This window comes from Ailuropoda melanoleuca, chromosome 5 (genome assembly GCF_002007445.2).
Source record: "Ailuropoda melanoleuca isolate Jingjing chromosome 5, ASM200744v2, whole genome shotgun sequence".
Lineage (NCBI taxonomy): Eukaryota > Metazoa > Chordata > Mammalia > Carnivora > Ursidae > Ailuropoda > Ailuropoda melanoleuca.
In genome coordinates, this window is record NC_048222.1 from 19,930,916 (window position 1) to 19,951,481 (window position 20,566).

Here is a 20,566-nt window from a genome sequence, read left to right on the forward strand (position 1 = left end):
TCCCGTAATCTACATTCTTGAGATTGGATTTTTTTGAGGCAAGTTTCTGTTTTAACTTTCTCTTCTATCATCCCATCTTCCAATTCACTAATTCATTCTTCTGCCTCATTTACCCTGGCCGTAAGAGCGTTTAGTTTAGACTGTATTTGATTCATAGCATTTTTAATTTCTGCCAGATTCGCTCTCATTTCCGCCCTTAGAGATTCTATATTCTCGTTCATATTTTTGTTAATATTTTTTTCAAGCCTACACATCATCTTGACCATTGTTACTCTGAACTCCATTTCTGACAATTTGGTTATATCCATATCCATCAGTTCTGTGGCAGAGGTGACAGTCTCTGCTTCCTTTCTTTGCTGAGGGTTTCTCCTCCTTGTCATTCTGATGAGGAGAGATTGTGGGGATGCACAGAGCCCAAATTATTGACCAGGACCCAGGCAGTGTGCACTTGTTTTATAGGGACCTTAGGGATGTGGGCTTCTTGATTTTTCAGCCTGCCTTCTGGAGGAGGGGCCTGCCACACTGATATTCAAGCAACCCTGTTTGGGTAGAGTCTCCCTGTCCCCTGAGGGGGTATGGGGATGGGCACACTGTGAGCCGGTATTTCCAGGCTTTTGTTCTCTGGCGGCTTTCCCTGGCGGTTTTCTGTGACTCTTCTGAGAGTCAGAGCAGCAGTGGCAGAATCCTAGCCTCTGTCTCAGAACAGAGAGATTGCAGTCTGCTCTCCACTGAGCTCTCCTCTCCACTCTAACTCTGTTTCCCTCGGTGCTGCTAAAAACCCCGCAGCGTCCCAGGTTGTGCACCTCACAGCCACTCTCCCAGCCCTCACTTCCAGGGCAGGCACATCTCTGTCCTTTGTGTTTCTAACACCGCCAGCTGCCTCCGTTTCCCGCCCGTGCCCCGAGCTCTCTGTTTCAGTGCGGTTAGCGCGTGCTCCGGAGCGCCAATTTTCAGTTTGGTCGCATGCACTCCCGAGCTCTCAGTTTCAGTCTAGTTCGAGTGAGCGCTCCGGAGCTCCAGTTGTCAGTCTGATCGCGCATGCTCTCCCGAGCTCCCAGTTTCAGTCCTGTTCCAGGGTGCGCTCTGGGGCTCCGGTTTTCAGTTTGGACGCCTGCACGCTTCCAAGCAACCTGGTTTCAGTCTGGTCCCAGTGAGCGCTCCAGAGCTCTGGTTTTCAGACTGGTCACGCACGTACCCAGGCTCATGGTCTCAGTCTGATCTCTCTCCCGTGGATGCCGGTCTGCGAGTCTGGCCCACTCCCCAGCTCAAGTGGCTACCGCTTCCCAGCACCCGAGCACGGCAGCTCCCTCCCCATTCCGTTTATCTTCTGATATCTGTGTGCAGATTCACGGCTCCCCGCTTTGTACCTCAATACTCAGTGCTGGAGATGTTCATTTGTAGAGATCCAGATGTATCTTCCTGCGTCTCAGGCTGATTCCATGGATGTTCAGGCTGGTCTGGTACCTATCCAGCTCGACTCAGGGGACCAGCTGAAAAAGGGGACCCTACTCATCCACCATCTTTTCCCCAGGCCTCCACCAGAGTTCTTTCTAAGGGAATTGAACTGTGAACAGCCTCCCGTGCTGCTCTCTGTAAGAAATCCTGAAACATCTTTAAGAACAGAGAGAGCCTGCAATGGAACTGACTTCCAGGTTGTTCCCTTGATAATATAATTTTTCTGTAGGCCTTCCTGTCCTCTCTTTGACCCTGGAGTCTACCTTGTTTTAAAAGAGGGGAAACCTTGGCCAAGGACTCATGACAAGGGTTGTCCTCCTATATCCAGTGCAAGGTATACAGGCCTGAAATACCTCCCTGTGATACACCTGAGAGCCATTTATTTTTGAGATGCACAAGGATTCGTGTTACTTTTGAGGTCTCAATACTTTGGTCTGACTTTGGTACATCATTTATCCCTTTGCCTTGGGCACTAGAGCCCACATGTTGGAGAAATCTTCTAAATTAACTTATATAGTTTTCTGAAGAACTTCAAATAAGTTCATCGTCCTTGAGTGTACCATCTCTCCAGTAGTTCTGTTTATGTTTCTAGCTTGCTTGTAAGTTTTATCCATTTTACTGAAAAACAAAAGAGGATGTCTTCTTCCTTCTACTTTAATATTTCATACTAAAGATTATGGATGATCATTATATAGGAAATACAGATCCTAAACATTAGGTTGTGCTTTCATTTTTGTTTTTTGGCAGAGAATATTGGGCTTGCAGGAGGACATTAAGTAGTTTCTCTTTTTTTCATCTTTTTCATTTTATTTTTTAATTCTTCCGATATAGTTTGAGGATGGCATCCTTGACGCTTGCCTGTATGTGATGGACAAAGCACAAATGGACCTTTCTGGCAGAGGGAATCCCATCAAAGTCAGCCGTGTTGGGTCTGCAATGGTAAGCAACTACTGATAACTTAGGTTGATTACACATGTCATTTGCCTTGGTATAGATGCCAGTTCATTAAGAGCTGTTGAAATGATGATTTTTATTTGTAAGCTTTTATTTGTAAGAGCCTTGAATTCCCTGAACTTTTCAAGTGCTATAAAACAAAATCTTATGTCCATACTATATGTTTCTTTAGCTTCAGACAAGTGGTGATAGGTAACATGATATGATACTATAGACCACTTATTCTTAGAATCTCTTGCATAGGGACTAAGGAGTGACCATGACAAAATGTCAATGACTATAATCTATCAATCAAACAAACAAACATCAAGGAGCACCAAAAAAAGAAAGAAAAAAAAAGAGCAGGACACATCTTTTCTCTATTTTCACACCCATAGTAAGAGTAAAGAAATAAATGACTCTAAATCCTAGCTTTTATTATAATGATACCTCACCACAGGGCTTTATAGTTTATGAAAATTAGTTTAGCTTATAGTTTGTAGTTAATTCTTCACATTAACTGCATGAGATAAGTAGGGCAGACATTATGCATGCCATTTTACAAATTAGGAAACAGGGTGATAATAGTTTGTCAGTGACAAAGCCATAGCTGGAATTTGGGTCTGCAGACTCCCAATCTAGACATTTTCTTCCTCCCATGTTGCTCTCTATAGGACATCCTGAAACATCTTCCAGAATGCAGAAATCCTGCAATGGAACAGCTTCTAGGAGAGGAGATAGAATTATCGTGAATAGGAATGTTGGGGGTCAGGTGGTGAAGGGAATTAAATGTAATGCCCAGGTCCTGTGCAGTCTTGGACTGTCCTAATAAATACAGCACATAGATCCTGCCTTTGGTGCATGAAAGCATACCAAATCTGATTCGTGAGCAGAATATTCCTGAAGAAACATTAAGCGAGGTGCTATTTCATACAATCAAAGACTGAGAGAAAAAAAATCTATCTTATCAATTTCCTTAAGTTTTCCAAAAAACAAATTCTCTCTCTGGAAGAGTTTTGTCTTCGAGTTTGGTTTGAGTTAAATAAAATCAATATCATTCATGTAAACATACAAGAATGAGAGTGATGTGAAATATAATTTCTGGTTAGCTTTTAAGAAGAAGGGTTATTTTTTATTAGTACCTAAGCTACATGTAAATTTAGAAGATCATGGGCATAAAAAGAAGGCAAAGCCAATCTCTTAAGGTTGTTTTGTTTTCTGTTGTTAGTTCATATTGCATACTGAAAAGATGGTTAATTCTAAAGAACTTAGAAATTTCTTTACAACTATTTATAACAATATATATTAGACCTGTAGGTGATCACTGCTATTCCTGTTTCCCAGACAAGATTCCCATTTTTCTTTTCCTTTGAAGTTACCATTGCAGGTTTGCAGTGAGAAGGAAGCAACAATCCTCAGTGGTTGAATATGAACTAATGCCTTCTTGCTCATTCTGAAATGGCACGCTCACCAGCCTAAGCTTACTCACACATTGTGCATATTTTTACTAATCTAAAAATCACTGCCTAACACAAGCCAATGCAAGAGGGAAGTAAACATGAAGCAGCTAACCCAATACTTTCTGTAGTGGCATCTGGCCAAGTGGAAGTGGTGGAATCCTGTGTTAAGCACACAATCCTAATGCAAATTGCCTTGAGTGTTATTAGTCACAAAAAGCCTACGGAGTTCTAATTTAGAAAATCCATAACCCAATTATAAGACTTAGAACTAGACAAAACCTGTGGGGAGGGGTGGGATGGGATTGTTTGGTTTGGGTTGGCTTTACCTTGAAGGGAGAGGTATTGGGCATTAGGGGACAGAGGCCATACCCTGGGCTATTTATTTTTGTTTTGTTTTGTTATTGTTATTTTTGTTTTTGTTTCAAGTTTTTATTTAAATTCTAGTTAGTTAATATATAGTATAATACTGGTTTCAGGAGTAGAATTTAATGATTCGTTACTTACATATAACACCCAGTGTTCATCACATCAAATGCCCTCCTTAATACCCACCACCCATTTAGCCCATCCCCCTCCTACCTCCCATCCATCAACCCTCAGTTTGTTTCTCTATAGTTAAGAGTCTGTTGTGGTTTGCCTCCCTCTTTTTTTTTTCCTCCTTTCCCTATGTTCATCTGGTTTTTTTCTTAAATACCACATATGAGTTAAATCATATGGTATTTGTCTTTCTCTGACTGACTTATTTCCCTTAGCATAATACACTCTAGCTCCATCAGTGTCATTGCAAATGAAAAGATTTCATTCTTTTAGATGACTGAGTAATATTCCTATATATATATCTTCTTTATCGATTTATCAGTCAATGGACAATGGACTTTTGGGCTCTTTCCATAATTTGATTATTGTTGACAATGTTGCTGTAAACATCTGGTACTTGTGTCCCTTAGAATCAGTATTTTTGTATCCTTTGCATAAATGCCTAGTAGTACAATTGCTGGGTCTTAAGGTAGTTCTATTTTTAACCTTTTGAGGAACCTCCATACTGTTATCCACAGTGATTGCACCAGTTTGAATATCCTCCAATACTGTGAGAGTGTTACTCTTTCTCCACATCCTCACCAACATCTGTTGTTTCCTGTACTGTTGATTTTAGCCATTCTGACAGGTGTGAGGTGATATCTCATTGTGGTTTTGATTTGTATTTCCCTGATGCCTGTGATGTGGAGCATTTTTTCATGTGTCTGTTGGCCATCTGGATGTCTTCCTTGGAAAAACGTCTGTTCATGTCTTCTGCCCATTTCTTAACTGTATTATTTTTTGAGCTGCTCAGTCTCATAAGTTCTTTATAGGTTTTGGATACTAGTCCTTTATCAGATATGTCATTTGCAAATATCTTCTCCCATTCTGAAGGTTTCTTTTAATTTTTTTGCTTGTTTCACCCTGGGTCGTTTTGGACGCTATTTCTGGTTTCACCCCCACCATTGTTTACATACACAAAATATATGTTTGATGGTTTTCAAAACCCTTTCATATCTATTTTCTCCTTTAATCCTTAGAAGAGCTCTATAAATCTTTTCAAAATCTATTCAGTTATAATGATTTTAGAAACTGAAATATTGAGCCTCTGAAAATCAATAAAAAACATGACACTTTAACCCTTTTTTTAAATTTTTTATTATGTTATGTTACTCACCATACAGAAAAACAAGATACTTTAAAAAAACATCAACTGTTTTCTGATCATTGAGGCAGTTCCTCTCCTATTCACAAATTCTGGATATCTATCCTAAAATTGTTGAGTGAAGTTAAACAGAGACTAAAAGAAAAACAAAACAAAGACACCCCCCTCAAATTTCTCAAAAATTTGCCTTAAAATATGAGAAGATGTATTTAGAAAGCCCAGAAAGAAAATATTCTGAAGTTGCATGAGTCTGGCCAAAGCGTTGATCCTGAGGCAGAGATGCCTGTGCCTGGTTTCTCAGGGGGCTGGCCTCGTTGGTGGGAAGAACAGAGGCTGCTGCTGGGTGTTTTAGGAATTTTTCTTATGTATCTCCCCAGCCTGGTCACCAAAGCTGGAAATTCCTTTCACAGGATACCAGTACTAGAACAGCCAGACATGGTGACATGCAAATTCTCTGGGAGAGGCAATGTATTGACTTCAGTTCAATTTCCTGGGATCAAATGCTGCCATGAGGGAGTGGTAATGAGCAGCCTGAAGAGGGCCCAGTAGCTACAAGAGGGAAGAGCAGATGATTGAGACAGATTTGCCTACTGTGGTCATGACAAAGTCTAACACTGAAAATTGGCAGGGAATTTACAGGGAGTTGGTGGGAGCGCAATGCTAAATGAGTACAGGCAATAATTCAGGTGTGCAAACTTTCTAATGATAATAATAGCAATAAAAATCCAGATGTTAAGTGCATAATCCCCAGATAAAAATCTTTATTGTCCAGTGTCGATGACCTTGGCTAGTTCTTTGTCATGGGACTGGCCTGTGCACAAGAGGATTTTAGCAGCATCCCTGGCTTCTACCCTAGAGATGACAGTAGCACCTTCCACCCACCTGTTGTGACAACCAGGAATGGCTTCAAATATTTCCAAATGCTCCCTGGGGGTCAAAAACATCCCCAGTGAGGACCACAGCAATAAAGCCCTCTGTGGTTCAGTTTCCCAGCTTTTGCAATGGACACAACCCTCTCTTCTCACCTGCACAGAGAATCTGTCTTCTTATGTCATTCAAAACCTGCTGGTTTTCAGGGCGCCTAGATGGCTCAGTCAGTTAAGTGTCTGCCTTCGGCTCGGGTCATGATTCTGGAATCCTGGTATCGAGCTCCACATCTGGCTTCCTCCTTGGTGGGGAGTCTGCTTTTCCCTCTCACTCTGCACCTCCCCCGCTCATGCTCTCTCTCTCTCTCTCAAATAAATAAATAAATAAAATCTTTAAAAAAAAAATAACACCTGCTGGTTTTCATTTCTCTACTGAAGCAAAAGTGGAGATAGCATCATATGGGAAGAGCTCTGGCCCATGTCAGATCAGATCCCTCGGCTCTGATTCTACCACTAACTTACTGTGTGACTCAGGACAAATCCCTCAACCCCTCCACACCTCACTTCATCCTTAAAATTTTGTCTCTCTGCTCAAACCACATTTGTTACTCCCAGTGGTAACACATATATCCTTTTATTCTTCAGATCAATGTTCTTCTTTCTTCTGTTTTTTTCCTTTATAAATTCCGTATCTTATTTTGTCCTCATTTTGAGTTGCTGTTACTTCACTTTGATGTGAAAACCGGAAAAGTTTATGACAATCTGGACAGCCTTGGGCTATTGGATTTTCCCAAGAGAAAGAAAGTGTAAAAATCCTGCAATCTCATTGTTGGGGTATTGGGTCTGAGAAGTTATAACCTTACATAAGCTGACTTTTACTTAGGCTCTTCTAAATACTGAGTGGTGCATTTTACCAAAGCCACAGTGCAGACTGATGTAAGACAGAAAGATTTTAAATAGAGGAAATCAGAAAAAAGGAGAAACTTGCCCAAAGTTATACTTTCTCCTTTAAATTATATCCCTTGATTGTTGTTTTCTTTCTATCTCATATCTGATGTGACAGTACCCACCAGGACAATTGCCAGGAAATGGGCCAAGAAACTTGTAGAAGGATGCTTTGTGCCATCTGAAAATCCATTTTGCTCACAGGGCATCAATAAAGCATTCCATTGCTGGCTCTGAATCACTATGAAGAAACCAGGCATGGAATCTGAGCCTCTGTCATACTATCAGAACAGTTGTGCTGTGCCATCTGTGACAAAAACAGCAAGGTTCTGGAAAAGGGGAAAAGCGATGACAATATAGCCTGGAAGCTGGGTGGTTACCTGTCCCATGACTGATTGGATCTGGTAGCAACTATGGCAGAGAAGTTCTCTGGGGATACACACTGCTGCTTGAGTGGCCAGTGTTGTGGATACCACGTACTTATTCACTGTGAAACTCCTGATATTTCACCTCCGTGTAGGTTCCGTCTTCTTGGTTGAGACTTTATCATCAGAAAGTCTATGGTAAAATGCACACAGAACCAGTATAGGAAATCTGCCAGACTCTCCAGGGATCTTTTAGGGGAAGAAGCCCTTGAAAATGATGTCACTTGAGGTCATGTAGCAAATAAATGGCTTAACTGGAAGTAGATAGTGTTCTTGCTGTCAGAGCATATTATCTTAGAAGATCACTACCCACACATTAGTGCTAATAACATAATTACAACACGAAGTTAAGTAGCTGTCTACTGGAGAAAACAAACAAACAAACAAACAAACCAAGGGAATGGCGTCCAGAATAGGTGAATTTTGAAATACGGAATAAGTGAAAAAAAAAAGTGTAAATCAGAGAATTCTAAATAGTTAGAGGCATGGGTCCCTGAGGAAAGAGTTCCCAAAGAGGACGAGACACCAAATATGGTTCGACGGTGGTACTGGCAGTTGGCGGTGGTGCTAGTGGTGGCAGTGTGATGATTACAGTCATGGGGGTAACCATGATGGTGGTGATGGTGGTAGTGATTGCTATGATGATGCTGACGGTAGTAAAACACTTAATATGAACTCACTCATTCAACAAGTATTTGTTGAGAATCTACCAGTCTAGATACTTGGGTACAGTGTAGACAAAACATAATTTCTGCCTTCCAAGACCTTACAGTCTAATAGAAAAGATAGGCTGATGAGTAGCATATGTCAACACAGCACGACATATTCCCTGATGAAATAAGCATAGGGTTGTATGGGAAACCACATCTCTCCAGCTTCGCATGGAGTTTCCCCGGGACTAAGCACTGATCTCACAAGTGTTAGGATATTGGACGAAGAGGTAGAAAAATGGCTGACAAGGGCCCATAGCCTTTATAAACTATGCCGTTATTCATGGAAACCCCCTCTCGGTGGTAGAAATTATACCCAAAGATCCAGTTGCCCAGAGAACTGCAGGAAAATGTAGTTTGGGGGAATTTGTTCCTCTAGGGCCTTAATTCAATAATAATATTAATAACATTAATATTAATAATGTGACATTATTGGGAAATTTTGGAAGGAGGGAGAGGAGAAAAAATGTCAATATAGTTTCGTATTTTAAAATTCCAGTCTTTATAATGTTGCCAGCCTGGACTTTCCTGCTTCCCTTGAGATAGGCACATTTATTTTTAACCCTGGTCTTTTGCTAATATCGAACCACAGTGCCATCATTAATCCCCATTAATACCCTGTTCTGACTGTGCCTTTTGGGAACTAACTCAAGATTGAACTTTTTTTAACCAATCGATGTTTGGTGTACTCTTTAATGTTATAAAAAAAATCTTGAACTCCAGCTAGTAAATCAAACTGACCACAACTGGAGGTAGGTCCTGGAGTTTTGTAGGGCCCAATACAAGATGAATGACTGCAGAACTTGCAGAAAAGATGGACTCCAGGGCTTCTGATCCCCCAGCATATATGATCTCATGGATAAACTGAAAATAGAGCTATTTTTTACCTTACCCATTTTGCTTCCACTTCTCTTTGTCCTAGTATTTAGAAAGGTTTTTTTTTTTTCTTTCCATGCATGAAAAAAAGAAAAAAAAAAAAAGTACTGACATCACTCCTTTGGTGGCTTGCCAAGCAGTTCCATAAGAGGCTTACTACAAAACCACGCTTTTATTTTCCTCCAGTTGTTGACTTTGGCATCTTACTGGAAGCTTCACATCAAGCAAACTTCTTCAAGCAGCAAGCTAGTATGACTACTCAGATTACATTTAAAAATTCACCTGGGTTAGAAATTCCACCCTTCAGTCATCCCAAATAAACTGCGAAGACAGAGATAAAGACATGAAGTCTGTTTCCTAATTATACAGACTAACCACAGCATAGTTCCCTAGCAGTTTTATTTTTAAAAAATAAAATAAAAATTTAAAAAGCACCATCTAGCTAAGCCTTTGGTTTATAAGCAACTAAAATTATATTGGAGTGAACTGAGGACCCAGGTGCTCAATGGCCATTGTCCCCAGTCATGCCACCACTGTGAAGCTTTTTCACATTTCCCCATATGGGTCTTATTTTTGGAAACTTTTCATCTATCAGAAAAGCATGAATATGTAATAGTAATTTGTTTCCCCATTCTTGTGTCAAAAATTTCTATAATTGCCAACCAGAACTCCGAATGGTGGCCATGGTGCTGATAACCACCAGCAGATGTTACTCAGTACGAGCTCACCGAATGCGAATTGGTGCCACCTTTATAAAGGTAAAGATACCACTTCCTTTTGGTGTTTTAGAAAAGTGGCAATGACATACACACCTGCATTACTAACTTTACAGATGCTTAGGGGTTAAAATTTCCAGGCTTTGACCATTGCCAGAAGTAGGCTTCATGATGGCTTTGAGTCCCCACCTGGAGTTTCTGGGTTGACAATTGATTTGGCTTTCGTATTTTTTTCTTTCTCTATGAGTCAGGCCCAGGAATGTCATGCCTGACATTCCTCACTTTGGTATAGCAGAAAAAGAGGCCTCTGCTACTCTTTATAGCTTTTCCAGTGATGACACACCTCGATCAGTGGTGGCAACTTTGGAGAATCTACAGATTAGGATTAATGAAAAATGTTATTGTAGTCCAACAGCATAAAATACTAAAATACCAATTCTTAATTAAACCCTTAAAATTGGAATCCAGTTTTCCCTAAGCATGGGAGACATTTCTATAGTTCAGGAATGATCGAAGCAAGCCAATCATGATGTTAAACTAAACATGCTACCATAATGTCACCTTAATCACTAGGGATTATCATTTTTGTTTTTTGAAGAATTTTTTACAGTTAACAAATACATTGGAAGCCAGCAGGAATATAGAATTTACCCAGCAGAATTGTTTTCATAGCCACTTCTGAGAAATTGTATTCATTCCATAAACAAACAACATGCAAATGAAGAGACTGGCTATCAGGAAGTTAAATGACTTGCCCAAGGTCACTGGGAGAACTGGAAATGGATCTCAGGTTGCCTAAACTCAACCTTCCATACACAATGTTATATTTCCTTGGATTTGTCCTCTCCACCTGTCCTCTTTCTATATCACATAAGCTCCTCAGATACAAATATAATGCCTTTTACAAGCCCTGTCTGATTCAGTCCTTCTCTTTTAGATCTGGGGGTGATGGGAAGAGGACAATGAACTGATATCATTTTTTTCTCTAATGGTAAAAGTCAGCAATGTAATGAAGTTTCCATTTGTGGGCAAACAGCTTGATTTCTCAATTATTAAGGTTGCATTTCTTATCCCTGTTCTCCCCATATTTTTGTAGGAAAACAGACGTTTATTACCAACCATCTCTCAAATGTGATAATCGTAGTCAATCTAAATGTCTGCTCTCCCTGAATTGCTTTCCCGGAATGAGGTTTCGATGCTGCATCTATTTTATAATCACATAGGCTATTTCTGAAACACGGGGATGCTTTTCAGCATTCCCCCCACCCCGCCAAGCTGTGCAGTTAGGGCTGCTCTGCTCTTCGGGGAGAGCCACCCCAGGATGGACGGATACAATGCAGCAAAGCCTTTAGGAAATGCCACACAATGTTATATACTTTATTCCCTTCGTGCCCTTTCCTTCCCCTCCTTTCTCCCTGACAAGCTTCTCCTTTTCTCTTCCTACCCTGCTTTTTTTTTTGTCTTTCTCATCCATCTATTCCTTTCATTCAGGTATTTTTGGAGGCCTGTCTATACCAGCCCTATACCATGCAGCAGTGGTATAACAATGAAAAGAGCAGACGCTTGAAGAGCTTAAAATCCCAGCCTCTCTTTCTCTCGGTCCATGTTTGATTCTTGCTCTCATGATTATCAATTAGTAAAATATGTTTTGGCCAAATAAGAATCCTCAGTTACTAAGGGAACAAGGTTAATAATCTCTAGTTGTAATGGTTTCCATGAAAAATGAATCTAATTACCCGCCCCTGTCAGAGCTTGTGCCGAGTATATATACCAAAGGCCATTTGCATAACAGTGGTTATATGCTTCACAATATAGGTTAGGGTTGATTCATGGGTTGTTTCTTTCTTGAAGTACAATTTACATACAGTGAAATGCATGGATATTAAATGCAAATTTCAGTGAGTTTTGACTGAGGTAATCACTATCACCAAAATATAGACATGATCTTCAGCCCAGAAATTTCCCGTGTGCTTTCTTGTAGTCAATCCACACCCCCATAGGAAACCACTATTCTGATTTCTTGCAACAGATTATATTTGCCTGTTCTTAAATTTTGTAAATAGATTCATACAGTATGTACCTTTGGGGGCTGGCTTATTTTATTCAGTCAGTTGTTGCATGTGTCTTTAACGTGTTCCTTTTTATTGCTAAGTAGCATTTCATTGTATTCTCTATCAAAATCTGTCCATCCATCCACCTGTTGATGGCCATTTAGAATATTTCCAATTTGGGGTTATTATGAATAAAGCTGCTATGGACATTCTTATACAAGTTTTAGACATATGTTTTCATATCTCTGGGGCAAGCTGCTAAAGGTGGCATGTTTAGGTCATGGGGTCTATATGTTTAACTTTATAAGAATCTGCCAGTTCGCCAAAGTAATTGGACCATTTACATTCCTGGCAGAAATACATGAGAGTTTCAGTTTTTCTATAGTTTCACCTTTTCTTGGTGTTTCAGCTTTCTTAATTTTTTTTAAAAGATTTTGTTTCTTTATTCGACAGAGATAGAAACAGCCAGCGAGAGAGGGAACACAAGCAGGGGGAGTGGGAGAGGAAGAAGCAGGCTCATAGCGAAAGAGCCTGATGTGGGGCTCGATCCCATAACGCCGGGATCACGCCCTGAGCTGAAGGCAGACGCTTAACCGCTGTGCCACCCAGGCGCCCCTCAGCTTTCTTAATTTTAACCATTCTAGTGGGTATATAGTTGTATCTCTTCGGGGTTTTAATTTTTATTTTTCTGACGACTAATGATATTGAGCACCTTTCCATGCATTTATTGACTATTCATTTATCTTTTTCAGTGTGGTATCTTTTCAAGTCTTTGCCCAATTTCTTAATTGGATTGTTTGTATTTTTATTATTGACTTGTAGTTGCTGTCTATATAATCTGAATACATGTCCTTTCTCAGATGTGTATGGAAGATATTTTCCCCAGAATATGATTTGTCATTAAATTTTCTTAATAGTATATTTTAAGGAACAAAAGTTTTAAAATTTTATGAAATTCAATTTTAAACTTTTTTTAAAAAAGAATCCTCCCTAGGAAATAATGTTATTTCCACAAGGTCATGAAGAAAGTCTGTATTTTGGGGGGAGCTTTATAGTTTTAGCTTTACATTTAGGTCTATGATCCATCTTGAGTCACCATTCTGTGTGGGGTAAGATAGGGGTCAAGGTTTAATTATCTCCCTGGTTTATCCATTTATTCCAGTACCATTTGTTGAAAAGCCTGTTGGGAAAACTTTCATTTGTCACATAGACTTTCATTTGTTGAAAAGACTATCTTTTCTCCCATTGAATTGCTTTGATAACCATTGAAAATCAAATAACTATATAAATGTGGATCTATTTCTAGACACTGGTCCACCATTGCTCTATTTGTCTGTCCTTATATACACTATATATACTATACTGTACTATCCCATGCTATCTAGATTACTGTAGTGTTACAGTAAATCTTCAAATCAGGCAGTCCTTCTACTTTGTTCTTCATTTTCAACTTTGTTTTGGTCATTCTGTATCCTTTGCATTTCTGTATAAATTTTAGAAACAACTTCTCAATTTCAACAAAATGTCTGTTACATTCTGATTAACCCATTTGCCTATGTCTAAGAAATATTAAAAAGTGACATACACCCACCTTCCACTGATACCATATTCATTCATTAGGTAGAACTTATTGACTGTTTACTCTGTGCTGGTACTGAGGTTACAAAGCCAAACAGCATTGTATCTTCCTTCTTCACAATGAGAGCAAAGACAATCAACCAATGACACAAACAATATGGTAAACAGGAGAGCATTATAAAGCAAAGAATACTATGTGAGCACAGAGAACATCCAAATCAAAGTGATAGGTAAAGATTTCCAGAATGAAATCAGCCGAGTTGCAAAGAATCAGTAGGCATGCACCATATAAAGAAAGGGTTTGAGTATGGAAGGGCATTCCAGGAAGAGAGAATGATATTTCTAAAAGCACCAAGGCAGAAAAAAGCTTGTTAAGCCCACCACTATGAAAAGCCTAGGAGATAATAGATGGCTTTTTTACTCTTTGGATCAAAATCCTAACTGTTAGAGGTGTTATGAAAGCCCCAAAAGGATCAAAGATGAGGATCCAGGCAAGGCAGGAAATAGAGCTCTTGCTACCCTATTTCTTCCTCCCGTGCATTTGTTCATCTCCCTCATACATGCCACGTCACTTGACAAATGACGGGGAAGACGCAAGAAACAGATCTCTACATTCCCAGATCAATGCATTTTCACATTTTACTTTTTGAAACCATTTTTTCCAAGCAAATATCACTTGAGCCCAAATATGAAAGAAAGAAAGAAAGAAAGAAAGAAAGAAAGAAAGAAAGAAAGAAAGAAGAGCTGTTGTCATTGAAGGGAGTTGGTGCCTGAAGCTACCACCACCACCACTCAGTCATCTCCTCCTCCACCCCCCAGCACAGTGACGGCTGAGCTGCTTTTGCAAATCCCTAGAGTGTCATGGGCACAATTTGACATCCGCTACACCAGTTCCATCTACAGCTAAGATTGATCACCTCCAGATTGTAGCTGGGGACTTGTGGTTCATAAAACCCGGAAAGAATTTTACTCGAGAAATAATTATTTTCCTTCCCAAATTTAACTCTCCATCTTTGAGGCTGGTTCACATTACCCAAAATATATATCCAGTGGTCTTCAAGAAACTATTATAAACAGGGTTAGACATAAAACTAAATTCTACAAGAGTTACAGAAATCCTAGCCTTTATGAGAACATAACTTTTAACAATGAAATTTAACAGAATATAACAAAAGTTATTTCATCATAGTCATATACAATGTGCACACAGTATAAGAAAAATACCTTTACATACTTAAAAAGAAGCAGGAAAAAACTGTAATATATAAAATGGAAACATATATGTTTCAGGAAATTGGAGAATCAAGAAATGTCACTTTTCTCTATTTTTCAGTATCAGGTGAAAATCTGTCCAATTCCCCAATACCAAAATTGGAGAGAAGTCCAGTATTGGTTATGCTTTAAGGCCCTCCCTGTCCTTTGAATTGTACAAGAACCCGGGGCTTATACGGACCTTGGGGTGGAGGTCTACCTAGCATGACCCCAGCACCAGACCCTAACATCACAGAACCAAGCACAGGCTAGTCTTCCTGCAATCATCCCATTCAAAGGGCTTCTCATCCCAAAAGCACTATATCCTGACTGGATTTCCCACAGTCCATAATTTCTCAATTCCTGAATCACTGTCTTCAAAGAGCATTGCCTCTGCCTTTCCCCATATTTGAACAAACCCAGTATAATCACTCCCCAAGGGCCTAAGCCTGGAATTCAGAGATACCCCACCCCACTGAGCACAGAATAAATTTTAACTCTTCTCTCCCCTAAGGTACATATGTGAGAAATTTCTAAACATTTAAAAAACTATAAAGAAAAAAAATATATATATATAGCCCTGCTTCAAGAATTGAACACAGTAGCATCTTTCATATATGCTTCCAGTCTCTTTTTATGAAAGATCTTTTTCTATGTTTTGGTTTAAAAAATTATAATGCTTGGAGCTCCTGGATGGCTCAGCTGGTTAAGCATCTGCCTTCAGCTCAGGTCGTGATCCTGGGGTTCTGGGATCGAGCCCTGCATCAGGATCCCTGCTCAGCATGGAGTCTGCTTCTCCCAATCCCTCTGCCTCTCCCTCTGTTCATGCTCTCTCCCTCACTCTCTCTCTCTCTCTCAAATAAATAAAATCTTTCAAAAAATGATAATGCTCTCAAAAAAGAATTTAGACCATTCAGAAAAATTAAAAGATGAAAACCTTTTAAAAAACCTTTCCTCAAAAAAAAAAAATCAACCCAAATCGTATCACCAAGCAATAACTATTATTAATATTTGAGGTACATCATTTCAACTAGATACATAGATACTTAAGTCGTAAATGTTGTTTTAAAATCATAAATGATATTATACTATAGATGCTAATTTTAAAAGTATTACACTTACTTTTTACAGCTTTGTTAAGATACAATTAACATACAACAAAACGCACATGTTGAAACAGTATGTTTTGATAAGTTTGATGCACCTGTGAAACAATCACCAAAATGAAAATAATGAACATATCTATGATTCCCCAGAAGTTTCCTTTGTAATTTCTCCTGACTAGTCTCTGCTTTGTCCACCATCCCCAGGCAATCATTGCCCTGCTTTCCATCATTACACATTGATTTATATTTTCTAGAATTTTACATAAATGGAATCATGCAGTACGTACTCTTTTTTGTTTAGCTTCTTTCAGTCGTCTTTGTCTCATTTTGAGATTCATTCATATTATTGTTTGTATTTGTTCTTATTGCTGAGTAGTGTCCCGTTATATAAAAGAATCACAATTTGTTTACCCACTTACTTGTTGATAAACACTTGGGCTGTTTCCAGGTTTTTTTCCCTCTTACAAATAAAGCTAGGATTATTTGTGCAAAAGCCGTTGTATAGACATAAGCTTTTCTTTTTCTGAAATACCTAGAAGTGGGACAGCTAGGTCATATGATAGGTGTATGTTTAATTTTTAAGAATTTTGGCAGAATTTTTAACTGCCAGTTGTACCATTTTTACATCACCACCCACCACCAGGAGCGTGTGAGAGTCCCACATATTCACATCTTCCCCAACACTTCATATGGTTAGTCTTTTTAATTTTTGACTTTTTAATAGGTGTATAATGTTATCTCATTATAGCTTTAATTTGCATTTCCCTCTGACTAATGAAGTTGTGCATCTTTGATTCTGCTTGTTTGCCATCCATGTATCTTCTTTGATGTGGTGTCTGTTTTGCCTATGGTTTTAAATTTTTCTCATTTTCTTATCACTGAGTTTCTAGTGTTCTTTACATATTCTGAATATAAGTCCTTTATCACGTGATTTACAAACATTTTTCCCTCACTCTGGACTTAACTTTGCACTCTCTTAATGATGTCTTTTAAAGAGCAGAGTTCATAACTTGATGAATTCCAATTTATAGATATATTCCTTATGAATCTTTTTTTTTTCTTTTCTTTTCGGTATTATATCTAAGACATCTTTGCCTAACCAAAGGGTATACAAATTTTTTCCTGTTTTCTCCTGGAAGTTTTATAGTTTTAGGTTTTATATTTAGGTATATGATCCATTTTGCGATATTTTTATATGGCATAAAGTATGAATCAAAGTTCATTTCTGTGTATGAATATCCAATGATTCCAACATCATTTGTTGTAAAAATTATCTTTTGATCGTTAAATTATCTTTAGGATTTTGTCAAAAATTAGCTAACTATATTTCTGGAGTCTATCTGTGTTCTGTATTGTGTTCCATTGGTCTGTTTGCTTGCCTTTATGCCAAATGGCGTCATGCTACTTAATTCAAAAGCATTATGTTTACTTGTACTCAAATTCTATTTAATTTTAAGTTTTATTTAATCTTATTAAATTTTGCTTTCACAGAAATAAAAATCTGAATTGCCTCAGAAGACATTGTTAAATGTCAAATAAATGTTTCTTCACTACAAGAAATACTATTTCTTAACAGATCCTTCCAAGATTATTTAAAAACCATTAAAAGAATAGATTAATTATATATTTTTAGATTACATTTTAATTTTAGATGATGCCAATTAACTAAGAGTGCCCAACACATTAAAACACCAGTGCTTCCATTCTCCCTCTCTTTTCTCCTCCTTCATGTCTAATTTTTTTAAGATTGTTATTATCATATTATCAGGTTTTAAAATTCATAGTCATTCTGATACTATAATTCCCAAAGGTCTTTAAACTTATATGGGTTTTTCTCATCACTGGATCTTTTGCCACAGTGTCTTTGTTCATGGCTTCTTTGTTTGATTCAGCCCAGAATTATCTTGATATCACTTTTAAGTAGTTTGGTTTTAATGGGTACTAAATTCCCTGATGTTCTTCATGTTTGAAAATGAGTGCTGGCTGCCTTATACTTGCAGAACCTCTTAGCTGTGCGTAAGATTCTTGCGTCAACCTTTCTTTTTCTCAGGACTATGCAAATATTGATCAACTGTGTTTTGCCATTGAATAGTGCTGCAGAACAGTCTAAAGGCAGCCTTATTTCTTCCCTTGTCGCTAATTTGCATTTTCTGCCTGCATGACTGAACAACTATTTCTTTATTCTTAAGTTCAAATAGCTTAATTAATTAAAGTTCCTAAGTAACGAGAATTCTGCATGAAATCACGCTGGAGCACAGATTGTTCCTTCAAAGTATGGATTCAATCTTTCCACAGTTAGGTAAAATTTTCTTATATTATGTCATACATACATCTTCTGCCTCATTTGTTAGGTTCTCAATTTTTTAAAGATTTTATTATTTATTTATTTAGCATATGAACAGGGGGAGGGGCAGAGGAAGAGAGACAGAGAATCTCAAGCAGACTCCCCGCTAAGCACAGAGCCTGATGCAGGGCTTGATCCCATGACGCTAAGATCCTGACTTGGGCTGAAATCAAGAGCCTGACATTTAACCGACTGAACCATCAGATACCGCATTGTTGGGTTCTCTATTTTAAGGATACTAAGTAGCCTTATGTTGTATCATCCTTTTTTCCATAACCATTACCTCATCTCCAAATAATTTCATCTCTTTATATTTTCATAGTATTTCCTTTATCTCAAGCTTTTCTTCTATGTCAATAATTTTTTTATTATTATTTAAATTCAATTAGCCAACACCTAGTACATGTCATTGATTTTATTTTTGACCAATATCTACTCTGTTTCTTATAGTTCATACTTTATTTTTAGTTCCATGATCATGTGATTTGGTCCTCAATTTGGTCCTTTAAGTCTGTGATCTCCTAAGAGATTGTGAGAAAATTCCTTATGTTTCTTAATTTTATATTCTTCTAAGTATTATTTTTTCATATTCTGTCTCCCTCTCTTTCCCCTCCTTCTCTTCCTTTCCCTCTCCCTCCCTCTCTCTCTCTCTTTGTCCCTCCCTCCTCACTGCTTCTTTTCTTTTTATTCATGTTCATATTTGCATAATTCTTCTCCAAGTGTCCTGTTTGCCCTAATATACTGTAGGTGACTTCTTGACACTTCCCAATTAAGATTAGTTTGTTTTTTCCTCTGAACTATAGTTCGAGACCAATGTTTTTCATTCCATCTACTCTTAAGTACCCTAAGAAAGGTTGGAGGGGGGAGAGGAGGGAAGATGAAGAGATGGCAATGTCTGTTAGAATACTCTGGCTTGGCTCTTTCTTTTAAGGTTCTACTAAATTTCTCATCTAATAATCCACCCCACCTAATTGGAGGTGTTGTATCTCATTTCCATGGGGGTGGGTGGGTAACTCTCAAACTTTATGTCACTTCCCCACTCTAGTCCCAGAATGTCTACCTCTTTAGAGATGCAGTCCCATTCTCACCCATTTCTCCACAGTCATTGTTTCCACTCTTCTGGTCAAAACAAGAATAAGATTGGCATTTTTAATTCCATTAGTTTCTTTCCAGATTTTGAAATACAAATGAGAAGTCTTATGATTTTGTGGACTTGACAGTAGGGCTTCTGAGAACTAGGGATGAGGGTCAGGAGCCGAGCCATGCTACCTCTCTATTCTAATCTGTAATCCCCATTTTTTTCTTGGAACCAGATTTTGAAGTTTGCTGAATTATATTATGCCATTGAGGTTGCTGTTAATGACTTTTGGGGGGCCTGGTTTTTCACTTTTCCCATATTGTAGGTATTATGGGAAGAAAATTTAGTGCAAACTTAATGTAGTTGAATAAAACCCCCTGTCCAAAGTTCTGGGTTCTTATTGTCTCCTAGACACTCACTGGTGTGTGAAGCAAGTCCAAACATTTCATTCTGACACTGGTCAAACTCTGAGTTCATGACAGGGTATTAAAACAGTCCATTGTGGCATGAAAAAGAACCAGCATGCCCTTGAAGTGTCCCCCAAACATACCTTGTTGTCTAGGGAGGAAGATGTTACTTTAACCCTTTACAGGTGTCACTAAAGACTTAACCTCTTTCAGTGTCTGGGCCCCTCAGAAATCAATATTCTAATTAGAAAACAGTAGCTAATCCGACCAAATGCTAATAAATGAGAGTTGTGATTTATCTAGCAACAGGGCAACAGCTCAGCATTAACAATTAAAAGGTCTGTAGAGAAGAGAGCTTTTTTTTTTCTCTCTTCTCCTTAGATGATTGGGTTCAGCCAGATGCTATAAATAGCCCTCTAGTTAATGGCTATCTGTTGAAAGTCAGTCATTAGAACCATAGATTAGGAACTTTTACCTCTGAGATTCATAGGCTCTATTCTATTTCTCAATGATAAGGATAAGGAAATGGTGATGTGAGTTAAACCTGAATCTACCTATCCACAAAGACCAAACCACATTATAGCCTACCAGGGTGCTCTTCAGGCTTCATTATAACAGATTCAGATTTTTAAATAATCAATTCAACTGCAGGGAGAAGTATTAATCATGAATAGAGCCAAAATG

General features: G+C 38.5%; 1 protein-coding gene across 1 annotated transcript in view; it reads left to right on the plus strand.

Annotated features, from left to right (window-relative positions):
* The window catches only part of F13A1 (coagulation factor XIII A chain), a 166,126-nt gene that overhangs the window by 75,820 nt on the left and 69,740 nt on the right, over positions 1-20,566 (plus strand). The window contains exon 7 of the mRNA XM_034660199.1: positions 2,287-2,394. Coding sequence (XP_034516090.1) covers positions 2,287-2,394 — 108 coding nt within the window. The remainder of the gene's footprint in view (positions 1-2,286; positions 2,395-20,566) is intronic.